This window comes from Eucyclogobius newberryi, unplaced genomic scaffold, assembly GCF_026437365.1.
Source record: "Eucyclogobius newberryi isolate DKJ021-1_F unplaced genomic scaffold, fEucNew1.0.hap1 SCAF_14, whole genome shotgun sequence".
NCBI classification, from domain to species: Eukaryota; Metazoa; Chordata; class Actinopteri; order Gobiiformes; family Gobiidae; genus Eucyclogobius; species Eucyclogobius newberryi.
In genome coordinates this window covers 8,003,208-8,028,444 of record NW_027315768.1, presented here as the reverse complement: position 1 = coordinate 8,028,444, position 25,237 = coordinate 8,003,208, and the positions used below count along the sequence as shown (strand labels likewise).

The 25,237-nt window shown below is 40.0% G+C and overlaps 1 protein-coding gene across 1 annotated transcript in view; it reads left to right on the top strand.

The window, feature by feature from the left end:
- Nucleotides 1-25,237, top strand: part of tmem198aa (transmembrane protein 198aa) — a 43,574-nt gene that overhangs the window by 5,547 nt on the left and 12,790 nt on the right. Inside the window, exons 2-3 of the mRNA XM_072444255.1 lie at nucleotides 20,800-21,075; nucleotides 23,740-23,978. Coding sequence (XP_072300356.1) covers nucleotides 20,907-21,075; nucleotides 23,740-23,978 — 408 coding nt within the window. The 5' untranslated portion in view covers nucleotides 20,800-20,906. The remainder of the gene's footprint in view (nucleotides 1-20,799; nucleotides 21,076-23,739; nucleotides 23,979-25,237) is intronic.

Genomic DNA, 25,237 nt, shown 5'->3' with positions numbered 1-25,237 from the left:
AAAGCCTATTGGTCAATCATAACTTGTGATTGTTGCAGGCTAACGCTAACGACTATAGGAAAAAATACAGGGGACTGGGTCTTGTTAAGTGATAGCAAGAGGATCAAACCCTGCATCTACGTATTATATAACCCAAACCCTTCCATTTATCCAGGCTTTTATCTGACACAAAGAGCCCATGGACTAGTTTGTGACATTTCTAGTTCTCTAACTCATGTCCATTCTCAGGCCCTGGTCCAACACGACTGCTTGAGATTTTATGAGAAGTTTGGAGCCCAGTCAAAAGCTGCTGTCTCCTCCTGGCCCAAGTCCGATCTGCGTCAGCAACACAACACCAAAATCCCATCTGACAGTTCAGAGAACGCGACCGGATAAGGCCAAATAAACAGGACGGAGGATACCGCGTCGCTCATGACAGATAGTGACATGTTGGTGATGTGATCAAAGGAGAGGATCGTTGGGGGAAATAGAGGTGGTGGGGTGGTGAAGAGGGGATGGAGAGGCTGAGGAGGCTGCTGGTTCTGATGCTGCGCTGCAGAGAGAGAATTTACGAGATGAGAGGCTGAGAGTGATAAAGAATGTTAGAGTACAATTCAGACAAAATATAGAAATAAAACCCACCTAAAATTAGTCCATAGGAAATGATTGTCCTGTTACACACTGTTTGTTAGCCGTACTTAGGATGGCACAGTTATTCAGTTAACAGATAATCGTGATGATTTATTTTACACTATAATCATAAGAACAAAAAAGTGATTTTAATTCAATCTATAGTTAAAAAATATACATTTAACATCGACTTTATTTTTTCTCATTCAGGCACACAAACTTGAGGAACAGTAATGTGTTAGATGAGATTTCACACAGTCTCAGTAATAATCATGAATAATCGTTAAATAATAATCATAACATTATTAGGGAGCCTTACTGCAGTTACATTGCATTTTCATATTGTGCATTTTCACTCCCCAGAGATATGTCAGGCTCATGGTATGCCTGACATGCTAATTAAACTTGCTAATTAACCTATTTGGTTTAATTCCCATACTCTAATCATATGAATCGTAAAATCAAATTAATTGCAGTTATACTACACACAACATATTGCTCTGTATCAAAACTGTTAAATTATACGTTTTTGTTTTTTTATTCAAACCTACCATTTTAAAAATAACCATTGATAATTTAAAGTCTTGTTTGCATGTTTCTCTGTGCCTGGGAGGTTTCCTCAGGGCTCTGGTTTCTCTCATCAACCAAATCACGCACCATTAGTCCAATCCTCCAGCTCAAGTCCTGACCAAGACCAGACCAGGTTCTGTAGATGGTTCCCGGGCACGGGCCCCCGCTCCTCTGGGAATCTAAGTACACTAACTCTTGAGAATCCATATGCCCCGGCTCCCTTTGTTACACATGGACCGGTCAATCACAGAGCAGCATTGTGGTTTAAGCGGTTCAACCAAATCAAACATGGCGACGCCGACAGACATACTTAAGACTGGCAGAAATACAGGCTTTTTGCGTCTCAACTGGATTTAACAAAAGTTGGATTCCTCGCCTTGTATTGCTGTTGTCACACTTTAACCAGTCCGTTTCAAATGTCATGATCGAGTTTATGTTCTGGTGCAACTTTATGCTAAATAACAGTGGAAACCTTTGGTTTGTTTCACTGCAGCCTCTGAAAGTAACGATTGTACTAATGTAGAGAGCAGCATTACAGTCATTACATCATACCCACAGTATCACTCGTATTGTGTACTGTGACGTTTTTAGGCCTGAAAGACTTTGTACTTCATGTACTTCATGTCCGTGGTTGTGTACAGCAGCCCAGTGCGGACACATTGGGACACATGGTCATATTCTGTGTCCCGGTCCTTTGTGTTTACTCTGTTTCACTAATGAGGTGTCCATCTTTGTCCAAGTCTGACCTCATCCAGGGCTCACCAGGGAGATTCCAGTAACACTCCAGCTGGGTACAGAGCATATTCGGGAAGAAGCTAGGGGGATTGAGGGATAAACGAAGAAGAGAGGGGGGGTGGAAATAGGAGGGAAATAGAGACGAGAGAGAAGACAGAAATGGAGAGGAGAGAACAAAGAAGAGGGGAAGTTTGTGAGAGAGGACAGAGAGAGAGAGCGAGAAAGGGGTGAGTTCTAATTGAGCCTGTGCAAAGGGCAAAGGCTAGAGAATGTGGAAAATGAGTGAGAGAAAAAAAAGGAGAAATGGAGAGAGGAGAGAAAGATTGACAGAGATGAAGAGAGAAGGAGTGGAGAGTCAGAGGAGGGGAAGGGAAGGTGGGAGAAAGAAATGGAAGAAAAGAAAAAAACAGAAATAAGAGAAAAGAAAGGAGGAAGGTAACGAGAGAGAGAGAGAGTAAGGGGTAGAGAGGAGATGGAGGAAAAGAGAAGGGAGAAAAGAAAAAGAAAGAGGAATAAATGGGGGTACAGACAAAGAAAGAAAAAGAAAAGAGAAGGTAAAGGGGGAAAGAGTTGGGTGGAGAGAGCGAAATTAGGACAGAAGAGAAAGAGAAGGAAGGGAAGAGAAAGGGAAAGAAATGCTAGAAGAGAAACTAGGGGGGGCGATGAGAAGAGAGAGAGAGAGATAATTGGGGGTAATAATTTGTTTTGGACAGTTTGGACAGCAGTGTTTGTGAGCCAGGGAATCTCTGAACAAAGTGGTGCAGCTGATGTAAATGTCAGAGCCCTACAGAGCCTCATGTCAACAAAGGCTTTCTCAAACCACAGGCTCCACGGCAACACATTTAATGGTTTAATGGACTCAAACATGTTTTCTGCACAAAATGGTAAACAATTCCCAACAATTTGTTTGCACCGGGAATATTATTCTGCGAAATGTAAGTAAAGTTGGTCCTCCTTGTACGTGCATTTGGCAGCGATTTGTTGCATCTTGTCTATGTGGTGTTCCCCAGGGGTTTGTGTTGGGTCCTGTTGTCTTTTGAGCCCAATGGCGTAGTCTCTGGCTTCCCATAAGTTAGTTTGCACCCTCCCTCATATTTAAATAACAGTTGGAACTCCTTTTCCACGCATTCTGCAGAGCCTTGTCGGATCGGGTGCAAATGGTGTTCCCCAGGGGTTTGTGTTGGGCCTGGTTGTGTTCTGAGCCTTATGGTGCAGTCAGTAATTGTGTGAGACGCCAGATGGAGCCGGCCGGGTTGACTAGCAAAACGAGACAAACAAAAGACATGATGGCTCAATATATGCTCAAACTAAACAGCAATTCATAAAAGATGTACAGTATCCATTCTCAGATATTAGATTTCCCTTTTTTGTTTTTTTGGTTTTGCCTTTCCCCATAGTATCTCAATTTCAAGAATGTTTTCCATTTGATAATCGACTCCAGGAGGCAAATGTTTGCCTCCTTATCTGGTGTGTGGGTAAAAAGAAAAAGTCAGCTACACTGCAGCAACATATTTCTTCAATAAATATTAGTTCAATTTAACTTACCTACAATAGTTTATGAACTAGTTTTATCTAACATTTTATTTAACTTTAATTTCAATTTCAATATCAAACCAACTGCCATTATTCATCTTTTTTTCCTCCAGCTAAGGAAAGTAAAAGTGAATTTAAGAGTGGTTGATTCACAATCACAGGTCGATAGTGCTTTGTTCAAATGGCTCTTATCTGCTTTCATTCAGTTGTGTCGTGTCCAGTTAAAGACCTGTCGCTGGCAACTGTTTGTTTTCCAACTCTTGCAATGCATTCTGGTCTATACTTACCGGTCCATCACTGTCAATTACACGCTCTCACAGGTGTAATCTGGACAATCCTTTCTGCTGCTGTCACGTCACCTTCACACCTCTGTCAGGACCAGGGTTTAGTGCACATGCAGATACATATGACATACAAGAAATTAAATAATACTAACATATTAACATGTAGTTTATCCATTTTATTTGAGCACATTTTGATTAAACAGGGCAGTTTGTACAGTGCTGCACATAGATTTATTCAATAGAAATCAATAAAAACAATTTAACAAATATACTATATGTATATTTGTTGTATAAATACTAAATAAAACAGCCAAAGCAAAATAGTGAATTAAATAAAATGTTAAAAGAAAATAGTTAAATAATAACTTAAAAAAATTGACTTTTGATCATAAATGAATCCATACATTACGGTATTGTGGAGAAATCATCAAACATACTCTTAAAAGCACTTCTTGAATACTGCAGATGATAAAGTCATTGTTAGTCTCTTCAAATCAATGAGCGCAGTCATGGAGGTGGTGGAGGGTTTTATTGAATGGTGTGAATGCTTTTATTTATCTATAAATGTGTCCAAGACAAAAGACATACTGATCGGCTTTCACAGTTACCCCCTAGTGGCGCCAGTCTGTAATCCAGAGAAAAGAATTTGAAATTGTCTCTGAGTAAATTCAAATGTTATAGACAATGGTTTACATTTGCACCAAGTGCAGAAAGACTGTTCTTTCAAAGAAAGAAAATAAATAACAGTGTATCCCCTGTAATATTTCAGCCAAGCTTTCACAGCCTCAGCCCCTCTGTTCATATTTTCAGTACAAATAGCTTGTGTTTAGAATCCTGAGAGAAGTGTCTGGCTAAATAAAGATGCAGTGGAGGCATTTCCATTGGCAGTGTGTGAATGGTTTCCACGGCGACGACTGTGTCCAGGAGACCAGAGCAGCAGTGGAGAACGGGTACACTCAGTTGGAAAATATGAATGAATATGAATGAATTAGCAAAGATCAGCAACAGATACAAGCTTAGAGAGGAATGTGGGAGTGGATGTAAAATTACACGTTTAAAGGTAAGCTGCTGAGGTTAGAGCTGCTAGGAAACAAGAGGGAGAGCAAAGAGGAGGATGTTTATGGATGAAAGAAGACCTGGACTTTGATGGTGAGATATATGATGATGGTGATGGTATATAGTATATATAGTATATATATATATATATATATATATATATATATAAAAAATTAAAAAAAAAAAAAAAATCTTTCTCACCCTCCACGGGCAGTCTCTATTTCTCCCCCTTCAAGCTCGGGTCCTCTACCAGAGGCCTGGGAGCTTGAGGGTTCTGCGCAGTATCTTTGCTGTTCCAAGCACTGCACTTTTCTGGACCGAGATTTCCGATGTTTTTCCTGGGATCTGTTCAAGCCATTCCTCCAGTCACTATGGGCACCACCGATACCTTCACGCTCCAGGCCTTCTCAAGTTCTTCTCTGAGGCCTTGGTATTTCTCTAGTTTCTTATGTTCCTTTTTCCGGATGTTTCCATCCCATGGTACTGCAATGTCCACCACCACGGCTTTCCTCTGCACCTTGTCGACCACCACTATGTCCTGGATAGTGGCTCTCACGCTCACTAGTCCTTGGCCTCCTTCCTTCAGGGTGCTGGATTTAGGATGGAACCCTCCATGCATGGTCAGGAGCTTTCGTGTCTTTACATCTGTGGTCTGTATCTCCTCCTTTGGCCAACTGATTATTCCTGCAGGGTATCGGATCACTGGCAGGGCGTAGCTGTCTATTGCCCGGGACTTGTTCTTGCCATTGAGCTGGTTTCTGAGGACTTACCTCACTCGTAGTAGGTATTTGGCCGTAGCCGCTTTCCTTGTTATCTCTTCGAGGTTGCCATTTGCCTGTGGGATTCCCAGGTACTTGTAACTGTCCTCAATGTCTGCTATTGTTCCTTCTGGGAGTGAGACCCCCTTTGTGTGGACTACCTGCTCTCTCTTGTCACCATCCGACCACAATTCTCTAGTCCGAATGACATTCCGATATCTGAGCTGTAGATCCTGGTGGTGTGGATCAGGGAGTCAATGTCCCGCTCGCTCTCAGCATACAGCTTGATGTCATCCATGTAGAGGAGGTGACTGATTGTAGCCCAATTCCTGAGTCCATAGCCAGTCTTGTTGATAATTTGGCTGAGGGGGTTCAGACCTATGCAGAACAGCAGTGGGGACAGCGCATATATATATATATGCATGTTCATTTCTTTGTGATGGCATTTTTCCTGTCATTTGCCCGTCATGCAGGAGACTGGTGTTCAAAAATCACTTTTTTTTTAGCTTTTGTGTGCAAATGATATCAACTACATATTGATGAACACCCCAAGTCTGCCCATCCCTAAAAGTTACCGGACATTTCAGCTAACACCCCTAGTCTAAACCAGGAGTGTGACCTGAAGCCTCAGAGTACAGGGTGTCCCGTGCAGTGACCCTGTGCTCACTGAGGTGCAGAAGCTTTTTTTAAGTTTGAGTTTTTTTTTATTTGAAAATTGTATTTGCAATAGCTATATGAAAAAATAAAACCAAAATCTAAGAGGTCTCAAGGCAAAAAAAACATTGTCATTTGATCAACATGTTATTCGTGAAATGCACAAAAGAGACAATTATAATTAAAATGGTTTACAATACTTTAACTTTAAAATATTACCGTTTCTATATTGTTTTAATGTCTGCACAGTTTTAAATTTTCTGTGTGGGAAATGTAGGCAACAGAAAACAATGCAAGAAGCAGGTCATGACAGTGTGCTTTTTAAAGATATTCTGATCCAATGGTGTATTTTTATTGCCTTCTTTTCTTTCTTAATGCAGAAAAGGGAACATAGGCACTCTGGCAGGTCTCAAAGCGTTATAATATAGCGGACTGTGGCGCAGTGTGAAAGCAGAGTTGTTTAGACACATTGAGTGGTCCTTATGCAGACAGAGAGCAGGCAGTACTCTGTGTACATGTGTACACGTCTGAGTGTGTCATGGAATTAGACAAACACCGATGCTATTCCGTAACACATCGAGAACACAATTCAACTTAGAATATGAAACGACACAGAAATATCAGACATTTGTATGGCAAGCTTGGGAGAAAACGCCGGGACCGATCACGCAGGCTGTGGTACGCAGCCTGCGTGATCCTCCTGCGTCTCACCCCCGCGTCTCACCCTGTTTTTTCCCATGCTGGTTGGTTTTATTAGATATTCTGGAATAGGTGGGTCACATTTCTCATTGGTCAGCCTCACATCAAGGCACTTGGTATTTTTCCGTAGAGATCAAGCCTGCAAGGGGGGTGCAACTCCCCCCCCTGGGGCAACATTCTTTGGCCCATCTTTACGACCCCTTCACAAATGCAGTTTGTCACACACCCGTTCTTCTCTTAGACTAATGATGCAGATAAAATATCACTATTATGCAGATAAAATACATCAGACATTTTATCACATTTCCCTCCTGTTTATCAAAGCATTAGTCACTGTCTCATATGCCAAACACATTATTCTTTTCAGTTTTCAACATGTCTTTCATATAGGTGTTAAAATGACACTTTTACACTCACTTTTACCTTTTTTCTCGGCCCACAACATTTCTACAGCATTACTGTCCTAAATTTTGAGTCAGATTTGTCAATCTCTGTAATTTGACAAACAAACAATTTATCTTGTCTATAATTTGTTCGGTGTGATGGGAAATATAGAAGTACAAGCGGAAAGCCCTTAAACCCACTGCTCTCTGGTCAGTCAGTTTGACTCGTCAGGGACCTCTCTGGACACCCCAATAGAATCAAATACGTAATATCAGGTGCTACTGGAACCAGATTGTCCACTAACCTCTCGACCTTGACCCTGCGGTATGGTTCTGGGTGATGCTGATCACAAAAGAGACATAGGCACAACGTCCCACAAGTGTCCCCACACTACCATACGTCCTCGCTTGGTTTCTTAAGAGACCTTCTTCCGCTGCTCGCTTCGGTCACACCTATGACACATATGAACTGGTACATTTCCCATCTCAATTCATAATCTCATTAACATTGCATGTAGTTATGTTGTATCCGATAAAAAACCCTCTTAGTTAGTGCAAACAATAGTGGCTGTATAATATGCCATTGTGTTTCTTCAGCCTCTGTCATGTCAATTATACATTGTACATTTCACATTACACATTTCATAACCTTTCATGTTGATCACTTATTTTCTTCCCTTTATTTTAGGTCTGTGTATGTTTCATTTCCCGGTATACACAGTTGTGTATGTTGATCGATTGTCCCGGATTGTCCGGATTGTCCCGATTGTCCCGATTGTCCGGTGCATGATACAGGTGTTCAGCACCCATATTACCGTCATCAGTGTGATGATGATAACTCGTTGATTCTTTTTCACAGAGTATGGTACTCTGCGCACCGTAGCCTCTAGCTCTCGTTCATAGTAGCAGAGTATAGCACTTTGCGTACTGTAGAATCTGTTTGTTGTCTCTGCATACAAAAACGAAGAATTTGTTTACAATTTATTTATTTATTTATTTTTTTAATTATTGATTCGGAATATTTGTTTACTCGTACATATCCCTCCTTTTTGAGATATGGCTTTGCCCATTTCTCAAACTACTACATTTAAACAAAATTAAATAATCCAGATAGTTTACAACATTCACTAATCCAGGATGTAATCAAGGAAGAGATGGAATTGCGTCTGTCACTCCAACTCCGCAATGTCACCTCTTTACTTTTCACAGTTCAGTGGTCACATCCCTGGCTGAGCCCCCCTTCCACGGCGCTGGGCCCCCACCCTGTGTGGGTCAATCAGTCTATGTGTAATCTTACACTTCCCAAATCTGTAACTTGTAAATCTGTTTTACCACCATTTGTTTCAAACTCCAAACGTTTTAAACTCTAAATGTTTCAAACTCTAAATGTTTCGTATCCTCAAACTCTAAATGTTTGGTCTCCACGTGTGCGCGCGTATGTATGTATGTATGTATGTATGTATGTATGTATGTATGTGTGTGTGTGGGTGTGTGATTCAAATACATCAAACAATAATAATTATTAAAATAATTCCCCCGTTGAGCTGGCCTTAAGGGTCAGTTCACAACTTAGAATTCTTCATCACACGTCTAATGTAATATGTGCTAATCTTCTATATGTGCTTCAGGTGAGTTTCAAACTCGATCTCTCACACCTGCTCATGTGGTGCTTTACAAACATTGTGTATTAGTTTGTTCTAACAAGTCTATATGTGTATTAAAAATCAAAATGATTCTAAACCTTCCCCTGGTTATAGTTTTCACTATCTTCAGGTAATCTGCGGATCTCGTAAAATTTATTCTTCTGCATTACACTCCTCCCCCCGGGTCCGTCCTGACTCCGTCCTGAGTCCTGTAATGTTTAGTTCCTGTTATCACTGTTTTTTATAACTTCTATAGCGTCTAAATTTAGATGATATTGTCTTATTTAAATCTATTCAATTCTTGATTGAATCTCCACAATCCTTCAGGTATTTACTTTAGAATGTCAAATTCTTTCCCTGTTAATTTTAACTTTTCCTATTACTCATCACGTCAACCCCCCCTGAGGTGTAACCTCTTGGTGTCCCTGTGATCCGTAAAGATAACACCATCTGCTCCATCCTGAGTCCTCCAGATTCTTTGCCAGTCAATAGCCCCTTATCTCTGACTATCTTTATGACTTGGTGTCCTGTTGTCTTTAGTTAATGACCCATTCATGTCTTTCCAAGGAGGACATCGGACGTCACTATTTAACTTATTCCCTCACTTACGTCTACATGCAATACGAGGTTTCCTCATGATAATACAAATCAATAAGCCACTGATATAACTTTTACTATCACTTTACTTACTACCCGTTCTACTCCCATGTCCAAAAACTTCAGCAGTCACTAATTTACCCATATTATCACTCCCAGGCCCGTGCCTGTATTTGATCCTAAATTTAAAAACACTTCTGTCTTTTCGTCCTGTACTTTCATCTAGTCATGCATTAAGTCCAAAAAGATAATTTCCGTCAAGTCCAAAAATAAAACAAAACAAAACGTAGCTTTGTTCTGTGCACTCAAAAAAAACACGATACCGTAAAAACACAACTTTTGTATTCTATGTCGGGGACAGGAAGTGTCCTGTCTGTGATCACATTCCCCAAAAATATTGGCCATCTATAAAAATCTGAATTCATCTTCATCTCTTATCAAATTTAATAAAATCTTTATAATTAATTTTTGTCAATCAAAACAAAGACCCTAAATTTGTTGAAATACTAAAATTTAAAACCAGCTGAGTTTAGTTTTACTTATTTCATCAGTTCAGAGTGTCCTCTGAACTGCTTTCTTCCCATTCTCCTGCCTTGTTGACCCTCCTTATCTCCCCCTCTCTATCACGTCATCTGAGCACCCTGGAAGTCCCCCTCCAAAATCCTCTTATGACTTTTCCTTTGTCTTTATACAGTTTGGGGTGATAATTCTGGCATTATGTGGTCTCGGTCGTCTGAGAGAAATGCTACTTGCTTTACAGTCACGGTCAATGTCAAGCTTCTAGAGAAAATTCCATATTAGATTCCTCCGGACATAAACGTGGTGTTTAAGATTCACCTGTGACTGCAAATTTTAGATCTCTCAGAATAACGCCTTGTGACCCTTAATTGTGATTCACACTTGTTAGTTAATCACTATTAATCCTCATTCACACATTCACACTTCTCTCTTACTTACTTCGCTCGTGCACAGCGCTTACATTCACTCATCTTTATGTCAGTAACAACTCGGCATAAGGCTTCATGACTTTCTTGTGGTGAGAAACTTAACTCGTGGTGAGCAATTTAACTCCTTTATGTGAGAAACTTATCTCGTCCATAAGACTCCTTGCTTATGTGAGAAACTTATCTCGTCCATAAGCTTACAATATTTCCTCAGTAATATGAAACTGGGTATTTCCTCAGTAATACCTAAACTGGGCATAAGAGCCTAAAATATTTCCTCAGTGATATAAAACTGGGTATTTCCTCAGTAGTACCTAACTGTGCATAAAAGCATACAATATTTTTCCAGTAAATATCAAACTAAATGCATAAAACGTTTCATGGCTAACTCTTTTTCACACACAAAGTTTTTCTGACCTCTTTGTCGCCTGTGTTCTCCTGCTGCTTTGAAACGACGTGCTCTCCTCGCGGAGAATGAGGTGCGATGGGCGGCCACGGGAAAAGTGGACTTCCTTTAGCTGTGCACAGACTTCACCGATTCACCCGTCAATCTCCGCGAAGGGGCAGCTTTTCATCCGGCTCGAAGGACCAGAAAATGTCATGGAATTAGACAAACATGTCCTTGGGATGAGACATTACACCAGATGCTATTCCTTAACACATAGAGAACACAATTCAACTTAGAATATGAAACGACACAGAAACATCAGACATTTGTATGGCAAGCTTGGGAGAAAACGCCGGGCTATGTCAGCCAAGCCGTTGTAAGGAGCCTGGCTGACCCTCCTGCGTCTCACCCTGTTTTTTCTCATGCTGGTTGGTTTTATTAGATGTTCTGGAATAGGCGGGTCACATTTCTCATTGGTCAGCCTCACATCAAGGCACTTGGTATTTTTCCATAGAGATAAAGCCTGCAAGGGGGGTGCAACTCCCCCCCTGGGGCAACATTCTTTGGCCCATCTTTACGATATCTTCACAAACAAATGCAGTTTGTCACACACCCGTTCTTCTCTTAGACTAATGATGCAGATAAAATATCACTATTATGCAGATAAAATACATCACAGAAATATAATCTTATATTCACATTTTATCACAATTATTCAGGCTTTTTAAACAAACTTTGAGTCTGATGAGAAAGGTTGATGATGTGGGTCGTTTAAAATACTATATTACATTCAACTTTTGATCTTTGTTGCAATTTAGTTCCCCTCATCAAATTCAGTGATGTGTTGTTTCATTTGTGCATCTTATTTATTTTCTCTTCTTTTCCCCTGCATAAAAGCTTGTACATCATCAGCTGCAGTGGCAATCATGAAGCTCCTCTGTATTTTTAATGTCCAACCACACAGCTGATTCACTCTCTCGGCAGGTTTAGTAGAGATGCTTTGTAAGGGAGGTGAGTTGACTCTGTTTTACATCTATAGTTTCCATGTGATACCAAAAGCTAAGTCATTTTTGAGTTGAATAAAAGGGGCCTTTATTCAGGGGCCAAAGAAGCAAGCTTGTAAGAGAAAAACTGAAAGTGACTAAGGATTTAGGATAATCCATTTAGGTCTGAAGTCAGTGAGGTTTTTGACCCCAATTAGTCATTCAGCAGTAGATGATTAGTTTGAAATTGAAACACATTGAATAAATGGTTAAAACAATAAATAAAAAGGGTTAAAATTAGTCATGATGTTTTGGAAATTAAGATGTTTAATTTTCAATCTGATAGAAATGGTTTGATTTGCTAAAATGTATACTCTCCTGATTGGTCCTGCCCAAGGGGAGGAGTTATAACTTAAACTTTCCCTGTCCTTTTCTGACAATTTCACTCCTACAGCTAAGGTCTATTGAGGTCTGGCCACCTCTACCTCAGAGCTGTCAAGTGCCTCATTAGCATTTGATTGGTTTGATTTCTGCTCCGGTGTTATGAGGCTGTTGTAGACTGAGGGGAGGTTGTATATCAGACAGAAATTCCTTCCACTTAAAAGAGTTTCTTTCTCAACAAAAAATCTCTCCTTGCATAAAATCTTGACCTCAGTTTCATCAAACATGTGATTTGTGGCTGATTGTATACCTTAATTTGAGTGTCTTCTGCGTTAATACAGGCTTTTATGCAATGGTTGTTTGGTTTTGCCTTCCTCACAGCACTGAATAGAATACCCAGAATTACTTCCTGTTAGCACTTCTGCTCAAACTATTTCCATCAGATTAAAAGTAAGTCTCGGAGTGAAGATGTCCTGATGAAACCTCTTGAAACCTTTTAATACCATGAACTACGCCTGGATAAATGAGAGATTACAGCGAAAAAATACACATTTAATGCATTCTGTGGAAAATTCCAGGCAAAGCTACAATATCTCTATGGAGACAAGTCAGCAGCATAAATAACCCCCACCAGAATAGTCACAGAGTGCAGTGGTTCCCAAAGCCCATACAGCTTTACCTGACTGCTTCAGATCATTTCAGTGCTTCTCTTTTTAATCACACATTTTAGACACATTTTAATCCATCTTCAAAGCTGTTGCAGGGATTGTTTTTGAAGCTTTGCTCTTCCAAGTGTAGTGTTTGTATGCTCGGAAATTAAAGTCAAATTACTTTATTTGTTTTCTTTACACAAACAACTAAAAGAGTGGGTAAGGACTATTTTAAGAAGTGCATTCAGTTCATTTAGAGTCATTTTTAGAGCCCATTCCTACCTTCAATAATATACCGTACAGTGTAACCTTCTCTTACTTACGAGTAAATGTGGCGCTTCCTCTGCCCTTGTGAGCAAATCTACAATTGACAAAAGCTTTATGTTGACAATATGAAATGTTTTTATTTTGTGTCTGCCATCTGAAACCACCAGTCTGTGGGCATTATTTCGTGTTTTGTCCTTCCTTCAAATGATATATAAGATGTTACTTCCAGACAGTTACCATTTTCTTTTTTTGCTCAAAGTTTGGTAATTTCCTGGATATCTACTTTGTGCTTCTATTCTTTGTAGATAACCGTACTGTTGGGTTTCGGTTTTAAACGGTTATACCTTGAAGTGTGCAGCTTCTGGATAGTGTGCAGTATGAGGTGGTCCACAGCAGTTTGCCTGGTGCATATAAAACAGTGACCTGGGCCTGAACTTAGTCTCCCTCCCTCACCCGTCTCTGAATGTAGCATCTGCAAGGCCCGCCTACTAAACTGAAAGAAGACATAATAAGGCAGAATTTTACCTTTATGAGCTTTGTAAACAATTGTTTGAGTAATCCTGTATTTTATCCTGCATTTAAGACAGAAAATGTACCAATCGTCCAGGCTTTGTACTTTCTTTGAAACATTTGACTTGAAGATACACACGGTTCAAAACTTGTTGCTTGCTACTGTGAAATGGTGCTAAAACTCAGTGATATTTATGGGTCAGATGAGACGATTTGGAACAGGAAGTCAATGAACCCACTTTCTATTACCATTAATGGTGAAAAACAGAACTAGAGCACACTTGCTGCTTCACAGAGAATAAAACACTGCAGACAGCACACAGCGGACTCATTTTGACCCGCTTTACATTTACCTTTGTCTGCAATAGTTTACATGTAGAGGAGCTTTTTCTAGTTCAAAAGTGTCTCTTTACAGTGTGTCGTCGCAGCGTCACCCAGAGATCAAGACAAGGCTTTAGAGTTTATTAAAGGTTATAAAGGTTTATTTTCATCTGTGCAAAAATGGCTATCCTACGTGCATCTCAGATTAAGAAAACTAAGTGCTGAGCAGTGAGCATGTGTGAGGGGTAGAGGAAAACAGGACAGATTGATGCCGTCTGCAGTGCACAACAAACAAAGCTTATATTTATGCACTCAAAAATACAAGTTTGAGTGAGTTCATTTTGAGGGAAAACCATTGGAAAATAGCATTTTTTATACAATGTCTCCTTTAAATTCTAGTTACATTTAAATTAAACATTCTTACAAAGTTTTCTTACAAAGTAACTTTTCGCTTCCTTTCTCCAGGTATGCGGTCTGTCCTGAATTGATTTGCAATGAACAAAATGTCAAATAATCCTATCCATTAACACTAAATACCACTAAATTTATAATCACAGTGTATATATTTATTCTGTATTCAATATTCTTTAATCTTTAATTAAAAAAAAACACTGCATTGGGAGGAGAACAACTTCTTCGAATTCAAATCATCCCCGGCACGCACTTGTAGAAAGTAAAAGACATCTCTTTGGCTGTGTCACGGGCTAAAACGGGCTCAAATAAGCAGATAAACAACACTCTCACATTTATTACTGATATAGACTTTGGGATTAAAGCAGCTAAAATCATTCCCATTTTATCCATAAAAAAATTCTCTAGTCTATTTATTGAGGAAATTAACTGTTATGGTGTGAGTAGAAGTGTCCTTTATCTCCTCCTGCCATTAGCAAACAAGCTAGCTAAGCTCTGCACAGTCGGAGAAACAACAGAGAAACTACCTTCAGTTTATTTAGCTGAAAAATTTTAATTTGAGAGAAACAATGGCTTTATGGGGAAAGATTTGTCAAATTAAAAAAATACAAAATACAAAAAACAGATAAAGAAAAAATTAAAATTGTTATAAAGCCCGTAATTATGCCACAATTTTGAGGTGCATTAAAAATATGCATCCTTTCTTTATGGGTTTCAGTTTCCAGTTATAAACGCCCTGTTTAAGACTTTTGACAATTCAAAAGGTAGAATCTTTAGCTTTGAATTGCTAAATGCTATGCTATTGCTATGTTGCTAACAGTTCCAATGTTTTGCGTGCGGTAGATATTACTGAATGAAATGTTCTTCATTTTTTCAAACTAAAAATAATGGTGATGATGATGCACTCTCTGCTGGCAAAAGTGGCAGTTTTCCTCGCTGCAAGCAGGATATTAGGTGAGAAAGAGAATATATTTGGTGTGAAACATAAAATATCATTGCAAAGAGGTCCAAAAGCACATAATGGTCCCATTCAAGCATATGTGCCCTTTATTCAAATCCCCTTTAGTCTTCCCTGATCACCCTTGGCTCCTCTGGCGTTAGCGCTAGTTAGCTTGAGTGCTCGTATATTGTAGCATTGTGAAGCAAGCACGAGCTGAAAGGGGTCAAAGGGCAGCTGGGGTTCAGTGTCAGGAGCTGTAAAGAGCTGCGCTGCGATTGGCTGACGGCTGGTACATTCCCATGGAGACGGCCTCTCCCCCTGCGTCATTTTAAAGGGTCTCCGCGGTCGTTATAGCAACAGACAGGACGTGACATCGTTGCATAATGCCACTTTGTGTTCTTGTTTGCCTCTAACTTACGCTAACCCTTTCTACTGAGCTATGAATTAAAGGTGAAAGGTCAACATGCTTGAACACTGCAACACTCATATGCCCTCTTTTTAGTGTAAAACATACACAAAGGGAGATTTAGTTATGTGTTTTATCATTTGTCAGGCTTTTAAACTACTTTGAACACCTTTGTAGTGCTCGTTCATGTTATATAGCTTAAATAAAGGTTTAAGTTATCTAAAATTCTTGTTTTCCTGCTTTTGTCCACTGAGATGTTAATGCTTTGCCTTGAATATTCCCCTGTATGGCATTAATCTTCTTTCGTCATTAATCTATCTTGAATTTATTCAATAATAGGTGTTTTTAATATGGGCTAATACCACAAAAACATGCACTTTTATTCATCTCTCCACAGATCTGACCTGTCACTTGGCCTGGTGGCGCCATCTGCTTGTCTGTATTTAATTAATGCCATACAGAGGAACATTTTAGGCAAAGCAGTCTCTATGGAGACAACCAGATGGCAGAGCCTAAAACAGAAAAGGTTATAGCACACCTTTAATGAATATGAGTGGAAATTGGGTTTATCTGAGGCTTTGTTTATATGAATGCCAGCAGAGGGCACAAGGTTAACTGTTAGCGCTCTGAGGAGGAAAGCAGATTAAATCAGGTTTAAACGAGTAGCTTCTACTGTTGCTATCGTTCATGTTGTTTAGTTGCACAGTGATGGCAAGAGTCTGGTCAAAATGACACACACCTCTCAGAGAACTTCATTTACGCTTTGGACACTCATCCAAGTAGCTTCTTCAAAATGCCAGAATTTCAGAGCAACAACCCTCAACCCCAGCCCAAGAAAAATATATACATAAAATAAGCAATTAGTTAAATATTCTTTAATGTCAGAGAACAGGCGCTGATGGGACGTGCATATTTTTAAGAGCATATTTAACTTTTTGCTTTCTTTGATATATTTGGGCTTCAAAAGTGTCAGTATGTTTGCACTGTGTTTGTCTGTGCTGGGCATAACTGTGGCTGGAGTATTAGCTCAGGCACGGTTTGAACTGGCTACCCTCTGGTTGGCTATTGCTTAACCTACTGCATTGTTGTCCTGAGCTGTAAAGCGCCTCATAAAGTTACACTGTCCCATTAAAGGTCACACATGCTTGCAGATGTGACGTGTGTTCTCCGGTGGTGCCTGGGGTCACCAGCAGGTCAGAGGGCACTGTGTTGATTCACCTGTGTGTGAAGCGAATGCGTGTTGACATTTGCACTTGTTTGCGTGTTAGCAAACAAGTGCAGTAAAGGGCGCTTCACTGTGCAAATAAAGGAACTAAAGAATAATGCATTGCTACGTATATTCTCTATTTCCACTTTTTACCGCTTAAGAAAAAAACATTTGTTATAGTTTTGTCACAATATACATTTCGATTAGCACAATCTTAACGCCTAATTTATGATAAAAACGCGCTTACTTAAGTTGAATTTTGGCAATACTTTGGGCTGTTTGAAGAGACAATGGTTCCAGATGATGCAGAGAAGGATTAGTGAGTGTGGCTCTTCTCTGGTGGCCTCCATCTTGTCATTAAACCATAATGGAAGGCTGGAGTTCATGTAATCTGTGCTAATGCGTCTAATGCTCTGTGCTGACACTACAGCTCGTCCACACTGGGGCCCGAGTCGGCTCTTACTGTGGACCGGCTTCTGTGTTTCATCTTCAAACTCTTTTTGCCAACACTAATGTCACAGTAAACCTCATTGTTGTCATTTTTCACCTTCTGAATATTATGTAAAGCAGTTTCTTTCACCACATTAAGGAGTGGTATATAGCAGCATTGCATTATGGTTATGCACTAAGCCTACTTTAGGACTCTATTGTAATTTGTAAAAGGTCTTATTGTTTGTGTATGGAAAATGAGTCAAGTCCCCAAGTCATGTTTCACAAAACATTGGCCTTTGACCAGATGTCCAAGCATGACTTTGACCAGCTGCAATGAAAGATTAGAGATCGTGGGGAAAGAACCATCCTATGGCCAAAGACGAACTCAATGGTGCTCAGTTTGAATGTAGTTATTGCTTAAGTTTATTCTTAGAAAGAGAGACAAAAGTGATTGTTTAAACTCATTATCATCGAAGTTTTACATCTTAATTGTCCATCAACAATTAAAATACATAGTTTTTATGGACTTTTACAGACAATAAAACTGTATTCCAAGAGTAAATTTGATCAAACAAATCTCAAAACAAGATCTGTCACAAGCAGGGGTCTGCAAGTGCTAGTCACACGATGACCACTTTTTCTTGTCATATTGCAGTTTTTATTTTATGCTTTTAGATCATTCATTCACCATTTCATTCAATCCAGTTTATTTCTGTAGCGCCCAAAATCACAGTTTCCTCGACAAGCGACGGTGAAAAACAGATTAAACAATGTTCACAGGAAATTAGCAAATGTCCCAACATCCCCTTGGACCCTCCTCCTGCAGTAAAAACTACCACACCCTTGAAGGAGAGATCCTCTTTCCTCGGACAGATAGACAGTGGAGCCAGAACCACTCAGGAGGAGAGAGGGTGGTTCATCTTACAAAATTCTAAATGTTATCAAATGATTACACAATCTCTCAATTTGGACTGATAGAAAACAAACATGAAATTAAAAGAGGGTTTGGAGGTGTTTCACTTAAGATAAACTGAAGAAAATCCCTGTGTCCTTTTTGGTTCTAGTTTGCTGATATTTGTCTTTCACTCTCTGGCCTTTCACAATAAGACACACGCATGTGTCATACATTCTAATGAATAATATAGGATTATTCAAATCAAATCAAATCAAATCAAATCAAATCAAATCATGAATAATACCAACCGAACACTATTGTATATAATTTGTGTGAAAAAGCATGCATCCTGTCAGTCTTACATGCCCCGGCTGGATGTTACAGGGCAGAGGAGACAGAACTCATGTTTAAAGCATGTCAGCCGTGAGCCAACATGACAAGTGCAGTGACCCGAGACTCAGACAGGATGAGGTAACAGATCCTCATAGAAAAACATCAACTTTTAACCTGTACTGGTTTATGTATTATCATGCTTTACTAATATTTGCTCTAGTTTTGAGGGTCAGAACAAGCACCCACATCATTTGCAAAAGAATTTCATGTATTTTTGTTTGTTTTTCAGTTATTATGTACATGCTCCATGGACAGGCTGTATCTGTGCCCAGTGAACTAATTACCCACTGTATTGATCATCACTGCTTGCTTTCACATTGGTCCAAACGTCAGTGACCAATCCAATTACTACAATGTTCTGCACTGAAATATGTTCTAATAAATAAACAAGCGGTAGTTGGGCAGTTGTTTCAATATTCTAAATCTCACTGTAAGATCAGAACATTAAGAATGTTCCACAGGGGTATATTTTAGGACCTCTTATTTTTTCCCTCATCATCCATTCTAATTTAAGATTCATTCAACACCAAGAAGCTGAGGTGGAAATATTTTTGTATAGGAAATATCTTGTTTTTCTTTGCATTGTAGGACGTATATATTACAACCATTGATCATCATATCTTTGCTGGATTATTGTGACATTATTTATGTGTTTGCTTCCTCCACTACTCCTTGCGCTTCAAGTATCTCACTTATAATTGTGTTTTATATTAAAAAGTATGTTGCTTTCTCTTGTGGTTAGCAGAGAGCAACATTGCTTTTTATTTATTTACAAGGCACGATGTGGAAAACGTCTTGATTATTTGGCCCTCCCTCCTAATATAAAATGTATGAGCTATTGGACAAGATTACAAATGTTTACTAATTTATCTGTTCCTCGGGTGAACATATGGCCTTCTCTTTGCATGCTCTTTGTAAGTGGAACAGGCGCCAGGACACGCTTAAACTGGAGCGAGTACATGTTTTGTTCAATTGTGTAGTAGTAGTAGTTGTAGTATTAGTAGTAATAGTATCCAACTTTATGATAATTTTATTTTTCTAAAAGTAAGCTGTTTCGTACCACAGTTTTGACACTTCTGTATTTATTTTGCCTGCATAATAATATTTATACATTCATTTGCAATTGATGTTTTTATGAGGTCGTCTTGGGCGTTGGTGAAGAAGCGGCTTTCTGCTCAGTCAGCACTCTCACATACCAGTCAATAATCACTTCCATAATTCATTCACACCGTAACATTATGCTGTTCTGGGCTTCCTGGATACTCTGTGTTCCTGGAACCTTTGGAAACTTCTAGAAAAGTCCAGGTTTATGTAGAACGTTTCTGTGATCTGTAAATTAAGCTTAAATGAATGACAAGGTACTTGTTATAAAAACTTTTCTAGTTCAGAACCACTTATTCATAGTGTTTCAAAATCTTTCTGAAGAATACAATATTGTAAATTGTGAAAGCTGATCATAGAAGTAATTTCTATCTGAGCTACTGTTAACAATAGTGCTAAAATTGTATTCTTCATCAAGTGTCATATTTCAAAAGATTATCCATGAATTTCAACTGTTTTATGCAACATTTGCCACATGGATAACGTTGATTTTTAGAGGGACATTGCTCTGTTGCTCCCTAACCCAGCTAGATTTGTCACAATATTACAATTTTTAACTTGATTTTTCATTTATACTAAGGAATAGGAAAGGTTCAATACTAAGGCTCGACATTGACAAATACCTCCTTAGCCTTTGACTGGTTTGATTTCTGCTGGGGCTATTGTAGACTGATAGACCATTCCTTTTTAAAGAATGATTTTCTTTCTTCATAAAATGTACTTTCTTCACTCTATTTTCAAATGATCTCTTCTCCCTGTTGAATCTTTACCTCGGTGTCTTCAAACATGTGATTTGTGGCTTTTAGATGAAGTTACACCGCTGATCATAAACCTGACTTTACAATACCAATAGTTATTTTTCAACCCAAAACAAGATTATTGGTTATTGGTTATTTAATACTATCAGGTGGTCTTATACTAGTTCTGGTATCAGAAGTGTTTAAGTGAGTATTTAGTTTCCATAGTACTTTTAGTATTAGGCGTTTTCCTAGAACTAGAATCATTTTTTCAACAATCAAAGTTAAATCCCAAATCCCTTCTGTTTACAGGTGGCTCCATGGCTCCCCCCGCAGCGGCAGAAGCAGCAGCAGCAGCAACGCTCTGATCAGCCCCCTCACCTTCTCCTTCTCCTCTCCTCCCCCCGTGCCCGTCGACCATGCCCTCCACGGCTCACCTCCTGGGGCTGTCCGGCCTGGGCATGTCTGACCTGGGCCTCTCTGGGCTGGGGCTGAAGTGTGAGCAGGAGATCGAGCGCAGGTACGAGATCGTGCCCTCCGTGGTCTGCTCCATGTGCTGCCTCTTCGGGATCATCTACTGCTTCTTTGGTGAGTGATGTTTCTGCACTTAAGTTAACTGAATATATACAGTAGATTTGCTATTTGGTTTCCTAAAAAAAATATATTCAGTTCACTCTGCATGTTTTAATTTTGCATTGCCAAATATAAAAAAGAGCCAGGGTTTCTCAGGAGAGTTGTCTTCTGGTCATTTTTCCGCCCAGAGACAGCAGGGGGAGACGACAGACACTTCAAACACCCCGAGAAAACATATTTAACAATCACAGGGACGTTTCATCAGGTCAAAATATCACTTAGTCCTGTCTTTCTGAGGCTCAGAAAACACTCTTTTACGAATGTCCCAGTTTCGTGAGATCATAGATAGCTCCAAGATCTTCTGGTTTGTTCTGCGTTAATTACTGATTCAAACTACCCGCATACATTAGCAGGTTGGGGCAAGTTAGCGTATGTTTATTTCCCCATTGTAATTCCTTCTGCTACCTGTAGATGGAAGTGGGTACGGGCCCTTTAAGACTCGTCAGCTAGGTGGTATACTGGGATATTAGGATGTTGCTTCATATTTCAGCACTCTGGTGAGAGCAAAATAAATATCTCTTTGGAGCTAATTGAGTTGTGAGGATCCTCTCCTTTCTTTATTGTGACCATGTTTCTGTGATCCTGCTGTTTACAATGCATTCCAATTGTATAAGCTGTTGTCTCATATTACTCATAAGTTGTTTACACTCGCTCTTGTTTGTCCAGACCTCCTGAACACTCCAAGCTCATATTTTTCACTCTGGAATTATTATTAGATATGGATATATGATGAGTGCGTGCACAGATGTCTACAAGCAGATGGAGTCTCACTTAGGCAAAGACATAATTTATATTTATACTGTACTCAATGTAGATTAATAATGTAGAATATGTAAAAGTATATGTAAAACTATCAATGGGGAAATACAACACATATCACATTTCATACGTCACAATATAAATAATAAATGTGATATATTGTTTTTTTTTAAGGAATAACACAATGGAAATCTTTACACTAGTACAAGTCATGTCCCTTATCTACGTACACAACACCAGCAGCATTTATTAAGAGGCTTAATCAATTTATGGTGTGTTTTGAGAGTTTCTGCTATTTGTGCTCGTACAAGAGTGGGACTGTTTAGACTTTTTGGTGTGGAGCACTGTCTGCAGCTGGGTGAACAGTTGTGGATTTAAATGAATAGAGTTAAAGCCTCGGGGAGCAGGGGCTATAGAGCCGTGAAGAAAACAGGGAGAAGAAGGCTACTGTTTTTCTTTCTGACATCACCATGTGTTCGGCTGTCTCGCCACGCTGGGAACATGCACAGGGAAAACACAAAGAGAGAGAGAAGAAGTAGAGATCTATCAAGTACAGGAAGATAGAGGAGTGGAGGGAGAGTTGGAGAGATGTGTGGTAAATGAGGTTTGGCGATGGGCTCACATGTGCAACGGCTGATTACACACAGATAACAAAGTGAAGGCTGCTCCTGAGAGGGTTCGGACTAAGCAGGTTTACTCTCATTATGAACACACCTGTCATATTTTCTTACAGTCCCATAATTGGCTTTTATTTATGCTTATGGCTTCCCAAAGGTCCTCACCAGCAGTACATGAGCAGAGGAGTTGGCTTTCTCTTGTCTTGGCAACAACTTCCTACTTCCCAAACTACATGGATCCATTTGAGCATTGTTGTGTAAGAGTTCTGCTTCTAAATGTAGGGTCTCATAAATTATTTACTTAATTACTTAATTTCTTGGTGCATTATTTGTTGAGTCTACGGTCTACGGTAAACCCAACTGTCCGACAGATTGACCCAAGTCCCAAGACACGGCTGCCATTCTGCGGAAACTGCCTATGGTCACCACTTTCAGGCGAAGAGGGAAGTGTCTTGCGTTTGCACTTAATGGCAGTACAGTCTGTAGTAAGGAACAGAATTGTCTCCATAGGGACAGGGCTATAGCTGGGCAGGACTATAATCAGGACCATATTCTCTTGTGCATGTTTTGGGTTGATGGAGGAAACCAGAGGAAACTCACCCAGACACAGGGAGAATGATGCAAACTGCACAGACTGCTCAGGCGGCCAGGGAGTCAAACCCGAAATTTTCTTGCTGTGAGATGAAAGGGCTGACCACTCAGCCACCGTGCTGCCATTCATTTTGGGTTCATGTGTAAACAACAACAAACCATTAGGACAGCTGTATTTTTCACCTGTGTCTGTCAACATATAAAAGCAAGATTTTGGAGCCCTGTTCCAAAAATCCATTGTAGATTCACTCCTCACACTGTCTTTAGCCTTTTGCAAACACGCACACATCCACGGACCTCAGCATGCTCTGTTGGACAAGGTTATATGTTCAAAATCCCCTCTTCTTATCCCGACTGGAGGTGAGACTTCCAGGCCTGTGTGCAGCTGCTTCTGGAGCAAGAAAAGCTCTGTGTACATTTTGGTTCACTTTTATTTTTAATTTAAAGGGCATTTTAGATTGTGGACACGTAATATTGCAACTTGCATGCAGGGCTCATTTCTCTGTTAGCACCAACCCGTGTTCACTGTCTATACAGGGTTAATGTTACCCCTGTCTGTCCTGCTGACCACAGGTGTCACCAGGCCAACTTCTCTCTCTAACTCTGTCTCCTCTCTCACCTTTCCCTCTCTTCTCTTCTCTCTTCTCTGCAGGTTACCGGTGCTTCAAAGCGGTCCTGTTCCTGACCGGTCTCATGTTTGGCTCGGTGGTCATCTTCATGCTGTGTTATAAGGAGCGCGTGATGGACACCCAGCTGAGCGTGGAGGCATCTGTAGGCATCGGCCTGGGCATAGGCACCCTCTGTGGTCTGGTCACCATGCTGGTCCGCTCCGTTGGGCTCTTCATGGTGGGGCTGCTGCTGGGGCTACTGCTCGGGGTTGCCTCGCTTGTGGTGAGTGCTCTGCAGTTTACACAAGTATGAGGGCAGATGATGATAATGATAAACAAGATAATAACTGAGAGATAGAGAGAGAGAGTTCTTCAGACTTGTTCTTCATGCAGCTAGATGACATGTTCTTCTGACTTGTCTCTCTTGCAGCTAGAGCTAGCAGCTTATGTTTTTCAGACCATAACCCACCACCCACAGTGGTGGGGGTTGTGGCAATTTTGAGGAGTACAGAACAGGCCTGGGACAGTTTAGAGTTTGCTTACAGGCCTAACAGAAGAGTGGAGATGAAGAGAGGAGAGGATGAAAATGACCATGGTCTAATTGTCAGCCAGTTTGTTCAGTGGTGTGAAAAGTCCAACCTGAAGTTGAACACAGTAAATACCAAATACATGGTCATTGACTGTAGAAATAAAGGGACAGGGTAGAGAACACTACAATCCTGGGAAAGAGTGTAAAATTAGTGCAGAGCAACAAATACTTGGGAAATGTGACTGACAGCTCACTCAGTTTTGAAGAAAATTCTGAAGCTGGGTGCACAAAAGGACACCAACGTCTTTTCTGTCTTAGAAAGCTGTCATATTTCAACATAGACAGAACAGGGCTCACTCTCTTTTATAGAGTCAGTCGTATCATCTTCCTCAGTGGCATAGTTGGGAAGCCTGGCACTTAAAGACAGGACTAAAGGGAGTCAGATTATTGAATGGTCCAGTAGACTGATCGGTTAGTGTCAGCTGAGTCACACCAGGCAGGTTCAGTGTGTGGCCTCCAACATTGTGAGCTGTGACTCCCGTGCTTTACATGAGGAGTCCCACCTCATCCCATCAGGACACAGGCTCCAAGTGCCAATCTGCAGAACAAAGCGGTATAGGAACAGAAGCGTTTTAGTCCCATCAGCAGTGATCCTTCTAAAGAGATTAAGGGTTTTATTTATTAATGTATTTAATAACATGTGGCTTTTTGAGCTAATATGTTTGACTGTCTGATGTGTTTGACATGTTATTGTCATTATAGTATTGATGACAAATCTGAACATTCCTGCTCTAAGATTCTACCCACGGATACAAATAAAATCAACTGAACTGAATTGAACTGATATACAGTAAAGATATGATTTTGCACACATTTCCTCCTAAGGCTTTTTATTTTTACTTAATTTTCAGTAAAAACTAAAAGAACAGAGTAATGATTCAAGAGCTTTGTTCTCGCTATTGTGACCGTTGGGTTGAAATGGGTTAATGGTGTCCTAGAATGCTCCCCAGTAT